The sequence below is a fragment of the Fomitopsis serialis genome (genome assembly GCF_022376445.1).
Source record: "Fomitopsis serialis strain Sig1Antser10 chromosome Unknown B0H18scaffold_43, whole genome shotgun sequence".
In the NCBI taxonomy this organism is placed as follows: domain Eukaryota; kingdom Fungi; phylum Basidiomycota; class Agaricomycetes; order Polyporales; family Fomitopsidaceae; genus Fomitopsis; species Fomitopsis serialis.
In genome coordinates this window covers 78,589-95,717 of record NW_025955003.1, presented here as the reverse complement: position 1 = coordinate 95,717, position 17,129 = coordinate 78,589, and the positions used below count along the sequence as shown (strand labels likewise).

Sequence of the window (17,129 nt, the reverse complement as noted above, 5' to 3'; positions counted from 1 at the left end):
GCGTTTCCGGTGCGTGCCATCGGAGCCACCAGACTTGAGGATTCCCCTGCGAGAAGGGAGGGGAGGTTAGTACACGGAAATTCTCGGTCGAAAAGGGATGCAAATGGGAAGGCAGAACGTCCCAAAAGACTGCAGCAGACTGTGAGGGCGAATATGAGTAGGGGCCCATCCTACGTGCGTGCGTGTCCTAAGCAAGCAACCCACTGTGCTGGGACACTGCACAGAACATCGCATCAAGTTTGCAATCATATTGTTGACGGTCTAGTGTCACAGAGACCGTCGAAGATCGTGGTCTGTGCGACGCCACAATGACCGGGACGTGGAGAGGGGGCGTTCTGACGCGCCATGGACGCGTCGATACCGCTTCAAGCGTGTATTAGGTGAGGCGCGGTGTCCCAGATCTCACTCATGGAGATGTGGAGCTCAATGGCCAACATAACTTGGACCCGTAGCGCGTACATGGCAGACGCATGTGCAGACTGCTCAAAGCGCCACAATGGTGGGCTGCGAGGCAGAGGCGGACATACGGACAGACCAGGCTTATGATAAGCTCGTTTGTGGAATAAACATGAGTCGCACGGAGATGTGGCGTCCAACACCGTGTACGATGACCAGCGCGGTGAGCCCAGGCGAAGCCCGACGATTCAGGGAACCGTCATGTATGGTGAGCCAGTGCACGCACGCCCTCGAAATGTCAAGACAGTGAGGAAGAGTGAGGCAAGGAGAGGTCATGACAGCACAGTCGGGCGACCCCAAATGTGGCGTCGGCGCAACGAGCACATTCAGTGCGTTGTAGGGCGCGCATGATGCAGCACAGCGGCAGAAACGATGATGGACGTCGCTGCCGTCCCTGCGGTAGCAGTCATGCGCGAAGCAGGGGCGGGAGGAGAGCGGGAGGAGAGCGAAGTAGTCATTCTCCACAGCGACGCAGGCGGCCACGAAGATGACAGATGTATCCTCGAGCGGTGTGCTAGACTCAATCGTGTCACGACGCCACCATACACGCGATCGCTGTGAGAAGCGTTCGAGGTAGAGGGAGGTTTGTCGGCGACACCAAAAACGGCGAGTAGCGCGCACGGCGAGCAAGGATGTCGCGCGACACAGAGGCGCAGGGCCCTACGATCGTCTGCCTGACATGAACAAAGCGGACATACCTTCCTGGAGATCCTCGAGCCATGTTGCGGTATGAAGTGAGGGTTGTGGCGTGGCCGATTGAAGGTGGTATGTCGATCTCGCCGTGCTTGGGTGCAAGCACGGCCAGGGGGACTGTATGTATAGGAGGTTGCTTGCGAGTCGCGGGACAATAGCCCGTGCAGAAGTTGCGAGGGGAGGGCGAAGGTATTTGTCGGGGGAGTGGTGGTGGGGGAGGAAGAACAAGAAGTGCGTGCATCGCCACAGTTGCCTGAAGAGGGACATAGCGTCGGGAGGGTGCGCTTTGACCGAGGAGACAATGGCAGGTGCGGCAGTCGGACGAGTGGCGGGCTGCTTTGGCCCAAAGCGCCCAGCGCGTCGCGTACCATCGCTCAGGCGCCCACCGCATCCCCACCACGGTCACGTGGAAAACGCGCTACGCGAAATCGAACCAACAACGTGGGATTATGTAAGCGTGGCTAACATGCGTTGAGCACGACGTCGCAGGCTTGCTCCTGCTTCTTCCCATCCATCACGAGCCACCCCTGCACCTGCGTCGACGGCGTCAGGCCTGCCCACGACGATGTCCGTCCCCCTCTACACCATGGCCCCGCCGCCGCGGCGAAACCCCCTCAGCACCGCGCCTACGAACCACCACGCGATTAACCAGCCCTACGCACCACCCGGGACACCCCCCAAGCCACAAGTCCAAGAGAAACACCGCAACCCTTCATCGCCCCCGCTGCCGAGGCAGAATATGAAAGTCACCCCGCCTTCACCTCCCAAAGTCATTACCGACAAGTCTCGAACGGTTGAATTCTTCCGCATTGGCATGCTCGGCGAAGTAAGTACAACTCGGCGGCTTGAGTTGTGCCTGTCCCTGCTATGATTTGCTTGCTGCATCTCACTGCCCTGTGCTTCATCCGCGCTGCTCGTTCGCAGCACGACGGATGTGGCGGCGTCGCCGTTGTCTGTTTGGAGTTGGGTGACGACCACATCTTCAATCGCGATTCGTGACGTGTAGTGGCGCCTTGCGAGTTCTTTTGCCTCGCGGGTATCTTTGTGTGCATGTTATAGGGACTCCACTTGCGGCATTCCTGGTGAGACGGTGTTGCCAGTCACTGACATTTGCATCGACAGGGTGGCTTCGCTCGCGTGTATGAAGTCCAAGACTCTCGCGGCTCAAGGTCGGCGTGTAAAGTTGTCACGAAATCCTCTCTCAAGACTAAGAAGGCGAAGACAAAGGTACGCACGTCGTCGTGGCAACTTGAACATCCCGTCTAACAGCCACACAGCTCTACGCCGAAATCAAGATCCACCGTTCCCTCGACCACCCAAACATCGTTCGTTTCCAAGAATGTTTCGAGGACGACGACAACGTCTACATGACCCTCGAGCTATGCCACAATGGCTCACTCATGGACATGCTGCGACGGCGGCGACGCTTCACAGAGCCGGAGTCACGTTTCTTTATGGTGCAGCTCATCGGCGCGTGCCAATACATGCACACGCACCAGGTCATCCACCGTGACCTGAAGCTCGGCAACATCTTCCTCGACCGTAACATGAACGTGAAGGTCGGTGACTTCGGCCTTGCGGCGCTCATCGAGAACCCGGGCGAACGCAAGAAGACGATCTGCGGCACGCCGAACTACATTGCGCCCGAGGTTCTCTTCGACACCGCAAATGGGCACAGTTTCGAGGTCGACACGTGGTCGATTGGCGTCATACTCTACACGCTCGTCGTCGGCCGCCCGCCGTTCCAAACCAAGGATGTCAAGGCCATCTATAAGCGCATTCGGGACAATGAGTACGAATTCCCCGAAGACCGCGCTGTGTCTGTGCTTGTGAGGGAGCTCGTACAGCAGATCCTCACCCCCGACCCGCAGCAACGCCCCACCCTTCACGAAATCGTTGAACATGCGTGGTTCACAACAGGCGTCGTGCCTGGTTACATCCCCGCAACTGCGCATGACGGCCCCCCGAGCTTCGCACATATCACGCGCTCGATCTCCGAGGCGAACCTCGCGCGCCTCAAGCGCTACGCAATGCTGGACGAGGATCAGGTAACCAGCATCAACGTCCCCGCGCCACCTGCGCCTTCTGCGGCTACGTCGAGCAAGAGCAAGGGCATGTCGTCAAGCTTGGCGCAACAAGAGAAGGAGTTCCAGAAGGCCGTGCAACCTGGTTCGCCGATCTCTGCCCTGCTCAGCTCCGCTCGTCAACCTCTGCTGGTTGCGCCCCTCGCTGCACCCCGTGGCGAGCCCCTCCTCCGCAAACTCCAAGCAGCCAAGGACCCGCGCTCCCCTGCACGCCCCGGCCGTACGAACCTTCAAAACATCGCAGAGCGCGAGGAAGACGAAGATGTACAGCGAGAGGTGATCCGCAAGAAGGAGTTGGAGAGCCAGAAAGCGCGCATCGTCGCGCAGATGGTGCCCGGCAGCGCGCCCGGTTCGGCGTACGGCCAGGAGGACCAGGAGAACGTCCCCCCTGCAGAGTTCAGGCCTTCTCGCGAACGGCGGGGAGAGTCGAACAAGGAGAGAGAGAAGGTGAAAGAGAGGCAGGTGCCTAAGGAGGAGTCGACTATTCCGGCCCCGGTCCCGTCGTCGTCCACTGAGAATGCGCCCGCTCTCCGCGTGAATGGGTTCGACGCCGCCGCGCAGACGCTCACTGTGGCGTTTGATGCGAAGGCTGCTGGACGAGTCTTCAAGGATCCCCGCGAGGAGGTTGGCTTGCCCGACCCGAAGGTCTTCATCGTATCCTGGGTCGACTACTGCAACAAGTACGGCATGGGTTATGCGCTCACCGATGGCTCTGTCGGGGTGCACTTTAACGACAGTACGACGATGATTCTCTCCGCAGATAAACAGTGCGCACCCTTTGGCCAGCTGCACGTCATTGCATTACTGACCTTTCCCACAGTCATTTTGATTACGTCTCGTCGAGGCGCCAGGGCTCGGTATACGTGCGCAAGAACTACACGGTGTCTGTATATCCCGAAGATCTGAAGAGCAAGGTGTATCTCCTTAAGCATTTCGAACGCTATATCATGGATCGTCTCTACGGCGAATACGACTACACTTACGAAGACAAGGAACGCACGAAGGGCATGGACTTCGTGCAGAAGTACCTCCGCATGAAGCACGTTATCGTGTTCAAGATGAGTCACGACGTCTTACAGGTCCGTCTTCGCGTCTTCTTGTCTTCTCTCGACGTCACTGATCGCTCGGTTTGACAGTTCAACTTCTACGACCATTCAAAAGTCATCCTCTCGTCCCAAGGCCTACTCATCACCCACATCGACAAGGACTACAACCTCACCCGGTGGACTCTGAGCGAGGTAATGGGCCTTGCACTTCGCCCACCGGTCTCGGACCCGAAGCAGGCCAAGTTTAATCAGCGCCTCTTCGACAAGATCAAGTACTGTAAGGAGGTACTGGTGTCGATCAAGAACGCCAGCTCGAGTTCGGGTTCTGGCGAAGATCAACAGGTGCAGGGGCAAGGCGAGGATCCGGAGGGCTTCGGGATGCCCGGCGGACCGCCACCCATGAGCACTCGCTCGTCAAAGCAGTCGTTGCGCTAGCGGTCCTCCTGCAGGTAGTTACAGCGGCGAGGAGGTTCGTACCTTGCTGGCGTCGTTCAAATCGTTAGCGCCGACGTCTGTTCTGGATATTTGCATTTGTACGATACCCTCCGATGAATCCACGACCGTATGCATGTTCACACGTCTCTTTATGATCATCTCATCCTCTCCTCTCGCTGCCTCTCTTGTCACTCTCTCGTCACTTCTCGTCTGTCTGGTCTCGCACATCACCCATTCGTAGCCCGCACCTATCCACGATATGTATTAGACGCATCTACTTAGTCACCGAACCCGTGGTCATGTACGTTGCCGTTTGCTCACAACCGTACGTAGGTGCGGGTCAGAATGACATGGCTTCTAGCCCTCTCGCACTCTACTACTATTAGTATAGGCGACGGCGGTGATGGCGTTCCAGTACTTGCTGAAGTTGTGTCTCAACATGTCCGAGTAAGTCAAGCTTTCCACTGAACTGGAATATGGGACGCAACATTATTCCGACTTGGATAAAGCTGCTTCGTATATTGACAGGAAGTGAGCAATCGAGGCCTGCGTTCAGGCAACATCTGGCAACATTCAGCCTGAGGCTGAGGAGGCCTGCCGCCTCAGGCTTGCACTGGCTGCCAAATATGGAACTATGTTGTTTGGCAAGAGCCTTAGAACCAAACAACCGCCTCCTGTAGGCGCCGGTGCTGTGCTTCTACAACACAATTTCCGATGCGCTCCACTCTTGTACTTTCACAGGACATCTTGATGAACGCTTCAACGGATTCTTTCTTGGGCTTCGATTGCTCTTATACCGCCACACGAGAGGTTTCGTGAGTCTACGGGACGGAGCACTCAGCACTGGCACTGCCAGTGGTGGAATGTGAACGGGCGACGCGTGTGGTCCCGGCAGACTAGTAGGCAGGAAGCTGTGCGCGAGAGCGCTATGGTACAGCATGTCTCTTTTTGGTAGCTCCGACTGTCGAGATGCTAATGAGACTTGAGTTGTTGAGATCAAGTGCGGTCACCGCCGCTGGCCGCGTTTCGCCAGAACGTACATCGCATTCATGCGCCCGCTGTCAAATCTAGCGGTGTACTGGGCTAGAAGCCTCCATTCTTGCAATTTTACAAGGAAAGGAAACGCTGGACGCTGTGACGTCCTTCCGGATCTGGACAGCTCGGAACGGACTCACTGGCAACCGGCGTGCACCTGTGGCGTTTCTTCAAGTTTGACGCGACGCAAGGGACCCATCAGGTGTGGGATGGCAATCAAAGGTTCTTCGTGTCTGGCTTTTCTGAGAGTCCGAGTCATGCTAACATACCGTTACCATCAGCTTCAACTCGATGGCATTTTGACCGGAATCGTCAACGTGAACCGTCTGCGACCGAGAAAGGAACGACAGTGAAGGCAGGCTGTGTGGGGGATTTTCACAGTGGCTCTGCTGGAAGTATACGGCTCATAGAACTCCGAAATTGTTACCATTATTCTGGGACACGGTGAGCCCTTTGAGCAGATTTCCGAGGTGCTTCTAGGTTAGTGGTAACTGCGCATATGGATAGGATCCGCTATGGTGTGAATCACTGTACACAGTACACTACAGCGGCTGAAATTTATAAAAGCCAGTCGAGGGTGGCGCTCCTCCACACAATCGCACTCCATATCGCCTGTCCTACCGTGGACGGCAGTCCTTTTTGTCTTACCCGCCTCACCCATCCCCTTGCGAAATACCGAGCCCGTTTGGACCGTTGCCCCTTGCATTCGACGACCCCATGTCGGCCTCAGACCTATACTCGATGCTTCTGTCAAGCGAAGATTCTTTCGCCACGGAGTACTTCGACACAGATGTGAGTAAAATGGTCGTCGTTCATTTACCCTCATGTCTCATTAGCGATGCAGAGTCTTTCTTCTCTCGGAAGTGATGCGAATTTTCCGTCGCCCCTCGACAATCCGACGAACCTGTCGGAGCTCCTACGAGAATTCGGTCTACCGGACTTGCCGGACTGGTCCTCGCAGTTGGCAGACGGTTCTTCAATATACCACGACTTCCATTCTCACTACACCTGGTCACCCCCCTTTGTCCCTTCGCCGCATCCACGGTCGCCACCACCTCTTCCTGCGCTGGTCCCCGAACCTGAACCCGCGCTTGCAACACAGGAGCCAACCTCGACCACGCTGTCACCCACCCCTACAACAAACGGCGACGAAAGCTTCCACATCGCTCCTAGCATGGACGACACGGGGCTTGGAAGAACCAAATCAAGTACTGTGGCGGTGGACGACTCGGGTTCAACAGCGCAGACGTGTGAATTTGAGACCGATCTCAGCGTCCATGGAACAGCATCCGAGTTGCACGATCAAAAGGATCAAGAACGCCAGACAGCGCAATCTCCACAAGTACTGCGCCAGACCTTCCGAAGGAACTTGAAAAGACGCGCGGAAACAGACGAGGAGGAGGATTGTGCCGGACAGTCTACCCTCATGCCTCAGAAGAAACGGCCAAGACGAAGATTGCAGAGCGATGACGAGTATCGCCCGAACTTGCGCCGTGCATCTTCGTCCCGCCAAAATACCCACATCAAATGTCCTTCAACGCACATCGCGTGTCGCAAGAGTGGCTGCCAGCAAACCTTTACACGAGAGCGGGATCGGGACCGGCATGAATCCGTTACGCATGAACAGCGCAGAGTCCAATGCCTGCATTGCAACTTGATACTCTCGCGCGCGGACTCTGCAGAGCGCCACTCGAGAAACAGACACAGGGGGAAACCGTTATGGATCGTGGCCGTCCAAATTGTTGAAGATGCACCATCCGCGGACGAAGTAGCTGCCGGCGGATGTGGCTCGACAGAAACCACAGATAATGCGACTCGTGTTGCCAGGCGAACTTCGACCCGTCCCAATTCATAACCATGGCCACTTACACGCTGCGACTCGGAGAAGTATACCTGCCGCGACCGAAGCTGCATAGCGGTAGGTCACTAAGCTGAGCAGGTAGTAGCCTGCGCCGGCTGGCGCTGTGCGAGCCCGTCCTTTGTCGTTACGGCATTTGCTCTGAGATGAGCTGCTTTACCAATGGTCAGGCATCCGGTGTGGCCTGGGGGAGGTATTGGCGGCATGTATACCCACAGAGCTCCGTTCAATTTGGTGCAGAAACATTATGCATAGATCTAGTAGTTCATAGTAGCTGCGTTCAAGATCATCTACTACAAGTTCTGTATCTAGTTTCGTCAGAGACTGATCAATATATACCCAATACTTACTCGCTGTATTAGCCCGAGTGCGTCTGTTCAGACCGTCTACAGTTGATTTCGCAAGGTATATAACGCTGCTCGTCGCAGTACTTACAAGTTTTTGAAACTAGGTCATCTCGTACTACTGGCACCAAAGGCGGACTTCATAGCGCAAAGCATCAACGTCCGCCCGACGTCCGCCCATGACAATTCATCAATTAAATAACTGGCCTAGGCTCGAGCTAATACATGTGCGACGGAGATGGTTCGTGAGCGACAAGCATTTTCAAGTTACAGTCGGTAGCGCCGCTTTGACCGTGACGCTTCCGCTTCAGCCCACTATGTAGTAGCGCCCGCGAGCTCAACGGCATGCGGCCATGATGATGTACCGCACTGGCGTCTGATTCCTGTCTGTTCGTCATATATAACCATGGGCGTAGACATCCGCTCCTGCATCCCCAATCTTACTTGTCTACAGTACTTGCGCCACTCATATCTTCCATGCAGCCGCCCTCTAATTTTCAAGTTGCGCCTCGGGCATCCCCCGAGTCCGCCGCGCTCTCCGCCACGTCTCATCCGCCTCGCCACTGCGTGCGGTTTGTGATGGAGGCGTCATTACCTGACATCGCAGCCAAGACTGGCGATGATAGCAATAACAGTGTACGATGAGTGCGTTCATGCGCGTGATAGTCATCATCTCACTTGGATCAATATTGTCTCCCATTTAGGTGCCACACAACGCCACTCCAGGTATCCGTCTCTCAGTCAAACCTGTTCCTGTGGCCGGTTCTACTGCCCTCAATTATCGGATGGTCTCCTCTAGCGCTATGATAGAGTGCGAAGACCCTAGTGCATTACAATCTCGACATCAGACGTCGTTTATATGCCATCCGGAAGGACGATCCGAAGCATTCCGAGTCCAGGCGACCTTTTCTGTGCGGCGTCTTCGTAATGACGAGTTTCAAGCCCACTCGATCAGGCCGTCTTCACTAGACCAAATCCAACCAGAGCATCGTCTCGAAGATCGACTGCTTGACGGACACGCCACACGCGATCGTGTACCCGACGCAACACCGCACTTACCCGGCCTAGCGGAGATGGAGCAGTCGGCGATCACCTTGCTATCGCGTATGCGCGCAAGCAGAACCCGTTCCGCGGTTGCGAATCCCCAAGCGCCATCGTCATCGTCAGTCCTGCCCGACGCAGAGGACGATGCCGCTTCTAGCGAATACGAGGACTCGCAAGACGGAGCTACAGGAGACATCAGTGACCATAATGATGTCGATCTACATCGTGAACCAGGACTTGTTGAGCCTGGGCGCATGAATGCCTCCGTGGAGCACCCCAGTGAGGCAGCACCGTTCCAGGTATACAGCGTTTCGGGCCCTAAAAGCAAGAAAAGGTCGAAACGGAGGACCCCCTGGGCTGAACGGCGCACATTGCTCGGGAGCCCACGCAGACAGGTGGGGGCACCCATCTCATGTGGATACAATGGCTGCAAGCGGTCGTTCTTGCGCAAGGCGGACCTCCGTCGTCATGAGGCGGCTCATGATCGCAGGGGCGGGTGGAAATGCATGCTGTGCGGCACCGTCCTTTCTCGACATGACGCCGGCATGCGGCACAGCACTGGGCGGCATAAGGGCGAGAAGCCACTCCTCGAGTTTCTCGATGTCATTGACGAATGAGGCCAGGCTTGAGCCCTAGCCGCCCGGCCAAATGAGCTAAGTATGCGAACCATATATTGACGACCTGTATGCCATATGCATATGCGTGCTGGGACAGTTGGACCTGGCGTTCTTGTACTGTCATGATGCTTATAACAGTGTATGCTTACTACAAAATTTTGTATTCGACTTCATCGGCTGACTGGCACCTCAAACCGGTTTCCAGACAGACGAGCTACTGTACAAGCAGCTGCTTCTGTCTGACTCGAGATGTCACAATCCAAGCCCGTGACCACGTCACAATATGTACTTTTGCGCGTCCGAGTCCGAGTCCCGAAGTCCGCATGCATTCATAGCCGCTGGCATGAGTATAAGTGCAGGCTTTGGCCCTCTCCTGGCAGAGCTTCATCGTCCATGTCATCGACTCTCTTCCCCTCGTCCTACTATGCCACCTACCTCCACCGTTTCCGACTCAGTAGAGTACGCGCACTCAGCCACGTCTTACCCAGTGGAGGAATCCATAATGGATGAACCAGAGACGAACCAGGGCCCGGGGCCGGAGCGTTCAGAACACCGGGATAGCGCTGTATGCCACTTGCTATCCCTATGCTCATGGTAGCCTCTGACCCACTTGGGTTGCTCCGCAGATTCGTCTCGAACGTGTGGCGCACAACAAGGCTACAGGTATTGGTATCGCTGGCGACGATCCCAATACCATCCAAAGTCCTCCAGACGCTCGATCTGGTTCTGTGGCACTCTCCGACGACCATGTCTCAAGCAATGGTCAACATCAAACTTCGTCCTATGTGCGGCGCCACCTGGATGGGCACTGGCGGTCCGAACCAGTCCTAGTCACTACTTTCGCTGTCACGCAGTGGCTCCGCTTGAAAGAACCGAACCAGGAGCATGGAAAAGCCTTACGCCGTGGCGCGCAACCTGAAAACCATGCCGAGGGGCGGGATGTACCTGCGCCATATCAGTTAGACCCGGACCCGGACCTGGAAGAAGAAGAGACAGTAATGTCTTTGCTGGCGTGCATGCCTGCAACTGCGAGGAGTCGGTCCATTGTTTCTCAGTCTGCTGAGGTCGCCTCGGCATACACGCCCTCCACAGTGTCGTCTGCACCTCTCGCGGAGACCGAGTCAACGCCACTCACGTCGACATCGCAGCAGTATGGTCCTATGAGCGAGCCCGCTTCCGATTCATCCATCTCACGGCCTAGCTCTCCCACGATCTCGCAAGCATCGTCAAGTGAGCTCAGCGAAGATGACGCGTACAACGAATACACACCTGAGGAGGATCCAGTAGATGTTAGCAGCAGCGGCGACTCAGGTAAAGCACAAGGCACCAGGGAAGTCGGCAAGGTCAAGAATCGCAGCGATCAAGCTGCTCGTAACGTCGCATCGGGATCCATGATGACCAGGAGTCGGAGTCGCAAAGCTGGCGCGGGACATGCTACAACTCGTGCCAAGACCGGCTCCAGGGTGAGAGTCCCGCGCGCGAAACCGCAAAGTGCGCACTCTGCCCCCAAGCGCGACAACACGCCGAGAAATCTGCTTCACTGCAAATATGTCGATTGCGATTACTCGTTCCTGGCGAGTAGAGACCTCAAGCGCCACGAGGCGACCCATACCGGCGAGGACAGGTGGAGATGCCTGCGATGCCAGAAGATACTTGCCCGACACGACTCCGCTTTGAGGCACAGTAGGCGGCATGAGGGCCGCCCTCTCCTCGAGCGCGTCGAAGCTGCAGAGGAGTGAGGGCACCGCCACCATCCTTCATACTGTGTCAATTCTCTTGATCAACCTATGCTATGTACGCAGGCAATGCACACACGGCCATGCATGACCTTTCCCCAAATGCCGCCACTAGATGTACGAGGACGTTAATAGAGTAAAATTTATACTATGACTGGCAATGTATGCTTACAGCACTATGGTCCCAAATCGCTTCATCTCCACTTTCTGAACCATGCCGGACTGACCATCAGGCTTACTGAGAACAGTGTACAACACAGCTTTATTTATCACACTACTCACTACCAGCTACATCAGAGACGTCCGTGCGCTATCGACCATCTCGACGTGGTCCTCTCGCTCGGCCGAGACCGCCTCCCAGTCGTCTCCGTGCGCCCACCTCGCGCGCAATCGTTCGAACCGGTCTTTCGCGATCGCTGTCAATGAGAGCCGGTCAGGCTCACAACAAGGCGAGCAGTGCTCTCGATGACGTACAGATGGCGTTCAGCGTGGACGAGAGCTCTTCGCGCTGCGTCATATAGTACACGGGGATGCCCGCCAGGATAAAGCCTGCACTTCGCGTCAGCATGAGAGAGGGACAGTTGAGGCACATATCAACCTATTGCGGCCAACGCCTGCGTCGGCGCGGCCTTGATGGGCATCGACAGCAGGAAGATGCAAACCTGTGCACTTTTAGTTGCGAATCACACGAACCGGCCATGATGAGTGACGCACGGCGCAGAAGATTATAGGCGTAGTAAGCCACGTCTTGTACGGCCTGCACGAAGAATGTTAACGATCAATCCAGCCCAATCACGACGCCTCAAGATGCATACCGTTCCAATTGCGGCTCCTTCATACGCAGCACCAGCACACCCAGGACCTACACGGCCAGCGCACCGTCAGCCTCCGCGGACACCACCCGACCGAGCGTCGCTACTCACAGTGAGGAAGTAGAACGTCCACGCGGCGACGACCGAGAAGTTGATCAGCGACCGAAAGCCGCCCCCAACGACGATGAACGTGATCGTCAGCGTCGCCTGCAGGCCCATCGCGTTGAGCGGTGTCTGCAGGCGCTTGTTGAGCTGCCCGAACACCGCGGGGAGGTAACCCTCCTTGCCCGCGGCGTAGATCAGACGGGACGAGGTGAAGGCCGAGCCTGCGCGGTGTCCGTAGTCAGAGTCATTCTGAGTAAATACTCGTTTATCATGGGTGAACGAACCGTTGAGGGCGCCGAAGCATGAGATGGCGACCATCAGCGCGAAGACGATCCCGCCGACGGGACCGAAGAGCGCGCGGCCAAAGTCCAGGGCCACGGTGTTACTGCGCGCCAGGGTTGCCTGTGAACGTAATACGGCGTTAGTGCGATGTCAAGTCCGTCAGTCCTGGGACGCGCCTTGTCGAGCACGACAAAGTACGATAGGTTCGCGAGGAAGAAAAGGATCTACACCACGAGTCAGCAATTGAACGTGGCCGTGGCGCAAGACCACACTCACGATCACAGCACCCATACTACAGTGGATCGCCCTCGGGATATTCCTCTGCGCGTCCTTCATCTCGCCGCCGACGTAGTTCGCCTGGTTCCATCCGTCGAACGCCCACAAACCCGAGTAGAGCGCACGCGCAATCTCAGAGGGCCCTGCCTGTGCGAGCGAGCTTGCGCCCGCGCCGGAGAGTGGCGACGCGAAGAAGGGTTCGGACGTGAGCGAGGAGGACGCCTGTCCGCGAGCGAGCTGCACGAGGCCGAGGACGGTGATTGAGATCTGGAGAATGCGATGCACAGTTAGTATCGGCATCTCTGCGAACTGCTTGGGAAACAATAGACACAAGCTGACGTACCAGAGCCACGACCTGGTGGTTCGGAGTTAGCGAAGGCTCCTCGATGAGTAGGAGGCGCGAACCTTGACCGCGGTGAACATCACCGCCATGCGGGGCGCTGCGTTGGGAGTGGCAACGCATATGAGGAATACGAAAAGGATGGCAGATACCGCAGTGAGCTTGACAGCCCATTGCGGGATACTATCGGGGGACGCATCCGCACTCGTGCTGTGCCAGAACAGCCGATTGAGGTACTCCGCAAATACCAAGCTGATTACAGCGTTCCCGCCTGTCAACGCCAGCAACGTCCCATTCAAATATCAATTTAAATCAGCACTGAGTACGAGAGACGAGATACGGGAGACAATTCACCAGGGCTGAGGACGATGATAGCGGTCCATGCGAAGAGATATGCGACGAGCGGGCCGTACGCGTAGTGCAGGTAAGCTTGGGCGCCGCCGTTGACGGGGATGGACGAGCCGAGCTCCGCAAAGCTGCTCGCGCCGGTCCATGCGAGCAGACCCGCACCGAGCCATATGCCGAGGCTTGCACCGACGGAGTGCATGTTAGCGATGACGACTCCAGGGGCAGAGCTGTGTGAAGGTGATCGTTAGCATGCTTCCAAGGTGATAGCATGACGCTCTCGGATGAAGGAGGACGTATGTGCACTGTAGACGGTGGTTCCGCAGAGGCCAGTTGTACCAGCCGTAGGCCCAGGACCTCTTAGAACCGATCCGATCAAGAGGATTCCGCCGTTGGACCCACAACCAGTGATCGAGACATTACACCAAATTGCCGAAGCCTGCTTCTACGTTCCTGAGATGTAGTCACAACTTGGCATACGGTGCCATTGCCATTGTCCACCAGTCTAAGCGACGATTGTGCACTTACAATATCCCTGAGCCAATCTGCAGCCCTACAATGAGGGCGATGCCTGCAATTTGTTGTCAGCGTACGTTCTACAAATTAGGTATGTGTCACTACCATTGAGAAGACCCAGCGTCTTCGGCTGTGCTGCGGCAGCAGCAGCGAACCCATCAGCATTGCTTAACCCTGCTGTGAGCGGGAGAAGATCGTGCTCAAAATCGAGGGGAGTGAGCGGATACGCCTTCCCCCGCGCACTGATCGGCGCATCGACGAGAAGGAGGCCCTCGGAGATCTCGAGGTCGCGTAAGTCAGAGTCATCGGAGTCGAGAGAAGCGCGAGGCGAGAGAACAGTTCGCTTGTAGCTCGGGTTCGGAAGATGGGGGCTCAAGCTGGAGGGCGACTTGAGCGCATCGAAGAGCGTGGACGAGCCTGGGTTCATGTGGCCGACTTTCGCGGCGATTTGGCGGTGGGGGCAAAGGCCAAAGAAAAGAGCCGATATCCTGTCCGCCAGCGGACGAGCTGCGACGAAGACAAGGGAAAGGAGGCCTACGAGGTCCGGGCTGGGGAAGGCTACGATTGTGGCGCGGTGGTGGTAACCATGGACGAGGCCTTTTAGCGGGCCCTTGAGGCTCTTTAGCCGATCAATAGCGCAATCGCAGAAGCAGCCCCCAAGCCAGTCGGCCTCCAGCCGGCAGCCACCCGCAAATGCCCCCGCGACGACGCGCGTGGCCGCCTTGCAACGCGTTGCGCGTCAGTCACGTGTATCGCAGACGCGACGCGTCCCCATTGGCCTGCGCTTGCAGGGTGTCCTGTGGTTGTCCTTCTCCTCTCCGTCGCGCCTCCTCCCGCCCATGTTTTGGATCACGGCATAGATCGCCACAATGAGCACAGTTCCTGCACCGCAGCGCACCCCGCTTCGTCGCGTCTCGCAGGGGTCCCTCTTCCGCCTCTCGCGCTCGGGCGCATACCCTGACGCGCCCCATGGTCTCGGCTTCCTCGAGCCCGCGCTCGGAGAGCTACTGGACGAGGTGGAGGCTCTCAACAACAGCGTGCAGGCCATGCGCAACCTTGGCGACGCTCTCAGCTCCTTCAATGAAAGCTTCGCAAGCTGGCTCTACGTAATGAACATGAACGCTCTCACAGTGGACTGGCCTCAGGTGTGTATTTCATCACGTTCCCGTGATAGAACCGGTAGAAGTGGATGGCGGTCTCCGCACAAGAACGCTGAGCATCGTGACCTTCGGCATCCGCATCATCCGCATCATCCACCTGAGGTCGTGTGCTCATGCCGGGGTAATGGCTTCCAGAGGAGAGGAGAATTGGGAAGCCACGGTTGACGACAGACTGACCATGATTTGCGATGGCATGTAGGCACCGACTGCTGCATCATACGAGCTCGCGAAACGAAGAGCTGGTAAGCAGACACGTCTCAGACAACCGGCAACTCCCTCATCGCCCATACAGCAGAGGAAGACGCTGCTGCAGCCCATGCCGCCGAAGTCGCCGCCAACCGCCCGCCCACACCCATCTCTCCCGTTTCACGAACAACCGCCCCATCTGCTGATGAAGCCGGCAACGAGACCGTCCTCGCAAACGCCACCGCAGCCTCCGCGACCACCGCTGCGTCTGGCTCGAAGGTACCCGTGAAGAAGAAAGTGGGCAAGCCGAAGTTGACTACAAAGGAGAAGAGGGAGCGCGGCTTGCTCATGGAGAAGGTCGCGAATACCCTCCCGCTCGAGTATCGTGGGAGCGAGCCGAACCTGAGGCGGTGGCTTGAACAGGTCATTGAGGGCTTCTTGGACCGCCCGGGGAGGGGTGTCGGCAGTGAGCAACGCTCTAGATGTGATGTGTTTGGTGTGTGCGCTGATGCGGCTGGTGGTACCGCAGTCGTCGAGCTGCTGAAACCGCCCGACCTCAACCAGGCGCGTGTGAACAAGTGTCTGATCGCGTTGGTGAACAGAAAGGTTGTACAGAAAGACAACAGCACCGTACGTGTGCGCTACCACATCATTTCACCATCATATCTGACGTTGCCTTGGTGCCAGGGTGCTGTTCTATACCACTGGCACGGATTGCCGGCCTGAAAGATATACCCATCGGATGACATGTAGCATAGGCTGTAGCGCGAATCCGTTTCCTGCCATTTTCTCCATCGTCTACCCAACGTCTACCCGACCACGCACGTATTGTCAATCTGACATTCGACATGCCCGCGGGCACTGTAGGGCCGCATCCCCACAAGGCAGCAGCCGTTCCTAATTTGAGTGTCTTAGCTGCTGCTGACCACAATCAAGTTGGTAGGCCAGGCTACGGAGAAGCAAGGCGGGGTGCGTCGTCATGTCATTGTCAATCTCTGCGTGTCTGGTCATTTCTGTTGTCGTTGTCACTTGTGTCCGTCTCTGTCACGCCCGCCAATGCGAAAGTACGAAGATGACGTCGAGGAGTGAGTCGTATGCCCCACTGCGTAACAGCATCCAACCCATTTATACTACTTAGGGTGTCAATGACACGTAAGTTATCCACAGGGCGCGTCCCGTTCAACGTTGAGTGAATGGTATGCAGTTTCTCTGCCAAGTATATGGAACACCCGACTCATGGCACGTCTCTATTTCGTATCGCAAGGCTGGCAAGCGATTGTGCGATCCTCGGAAACGTCGTCGCTGGCCGCCAGAACGTGAAGGAGCCAGAACAATTGCAGCATGAATGAGCTATCGTCCGTGACGTCCACTGTCACTGAACTACGAGGGCGCGGTGGGTGGGGTAGAGCAGACGTATCTGCCGCCTCTGCCCGGGAAAGATGATGCGGGGCTATATACATGGCTGCCCGACGGCCCACTACATACCGCGACGCTCCGTCAGCCAGAGACGCACGGTCCCTTGCCGGCCGGACGCACCACCCTGGGTATACGGTACGTAAATGCGTCCCGTGACCGCGATGTACTCTGACCGTGAGTTCGCCACTTGTTTGCCTTTGGCTCAGTGCTGCTCCCTCAAAATCACTATGCGATTCGGGCCTGGGGGCGGCCAGGAGTCGCCAATGGCAGGGGCGATAGGCTCTTGGCGATCTGAATCGGTGCCGGCCATGTATAGGTATGGCATCCTCGATATTGCTGAACC

The 17,129-nt window shown here is 56.9% G+C and overlaps 6 protein-coding genes across 6 annotated transcripts; 5 read left to right on the top strand and 1 right to left on the bottom strand.

Moving 5' to 3' along the window:
- Positions 1–1,658: 1,658 nt before the first annotated feature.
- On the top strand, positions 1,659–5,126 carry B0H18DRAFT_1211994 (Pkinase-domain-containing protein). Its single transcript, XM_048036449.1, has 5 exons — positions 1,659–1,975; positions 2,272–2,376; positions 2,427–4,000; positions 4,054–4,312; positions 4,370–5,126. The coding sequence occupies exons 1-5, from the start codon at positions 1,715–1,717 to the stop codon at positions 4,712–4,714; spliced, it is 2,544 nt and encodes an 847-aa protein (XP_047892265.1). The 5' UTR covers positions 1,659–1,714; the 3' UTR covers positions 4,715–5,126.
- A 1,340-nt stretch (positions 5,127–6,466) lies between these two features.
- B0H18DRAFT_1105128 (uncharacterized protein) lies at positions 6,467–7,604 on the top strand (the record flags this gene model as incomplete). Its single annotated transcript, XM_048032637.1, has 2 exons — positions 6,467–6,541; positions 6,594–7,604. The coding sequence occupies 2 exons, from the start codon at positions 6,467–6,469 to the stop codon at positions 7,602–7,604; spliced, it is 1,086 nt and encodes a 361-aa protein (XP_047892264.1).
- A 786-nt stretch (positions 7,605–8,390) lies between these two features.
- B0H18DRAFT_444419 (uncharacterized protein) lies at positions 8,391–9,754 on the top strand. Its single transcript, XM_048038125.1, has 2 exons — positions 8,391–8,587; positions 8,656–9,754. The coding sequence occupies exons 1-2, from the start codon at positions 8,429–8,431 to the stop codon at positions 9,610–9,612; spliced, it is 1,116 nt and encodes a 371-aa protein (XP_047892263.1). The 5' UTR covers positions 8,391–8,428; the 3' UTR covers positions 9,613–9,754.
- A 116-nt stretch (positions 9,755–9,870) lies between these two features.
- Positions 9,871–11,543, top strand: B0H18DRAFT_1013107 (uncharacterized protein). The gene is made up of 2 exons (XM_048029085.1): positions 9,871–10,177; positions 10,239–11,543. Exons 1-2 carry the CDS (start codon positions 9,896–9,898, stop codon positions 11,349–11,351), a joined length of 1,395 nt encoding a protein of 464 aa, XP_047892262.1. The 5' UTR covers positions 9,871–9,895; the 3' UTR covers positions 11,352–11,543.
- A 93-nt stretch (positions 11,544–11,636) lies between these two features.
- B0H18DRAFT_1085566 (L-methionine transporter) lies at positions 11,637–14,451 on the bottom strand (the record flags this gene model as incomplete). The annotated part of the gene is made up of 13 exons (XM_048031931.1): positions 11,637–11,764; positions 11,823–11,897; positions 11,947–12,010; positions 12,063–12,105; positions 12,164–12,210; positions 12,272–12,486; positions 12,550–12,667; positions 12,724–12,771; positions 12,824–13,090; positions 13,229–13,434; positions 13,518–13,738; positions 14,037–14,079; positions 14,130–14,451. 13 exons carry the CDS (start codon positions 14,449–14,451, stop codon positions 11,637–11,639), a joined length of 1,797 nt encoding a protein of 598 aa, XP_047892261.1.
- Positions 14,452–14,834: 383 nt separating this feature from the next.
- Positions 14,835–16,299, top strand: B0H18DRAFT_1013100 (uncharacterized protein). The gene is made up of 5 exons (XM_048029084.1): positions 14,835–15,169; positions 15,384–15,426; positions 15,477–15,836; positions 15,900–16,000; positions 16,058–16,299. Exons 1-5 carry the CDS (start codon positions 14,894–14,896, stop codon positions 16,094–16,096), a joined length of 819 nt encoding a protein of 272 aa, XP_047892260.1. The 5' UTR covers positions 14,835–14,893; the 3' UTR covers positions 16,097–16,299.
- Positions 16,300–17,129: the final 830 nt, after the last annotated feature.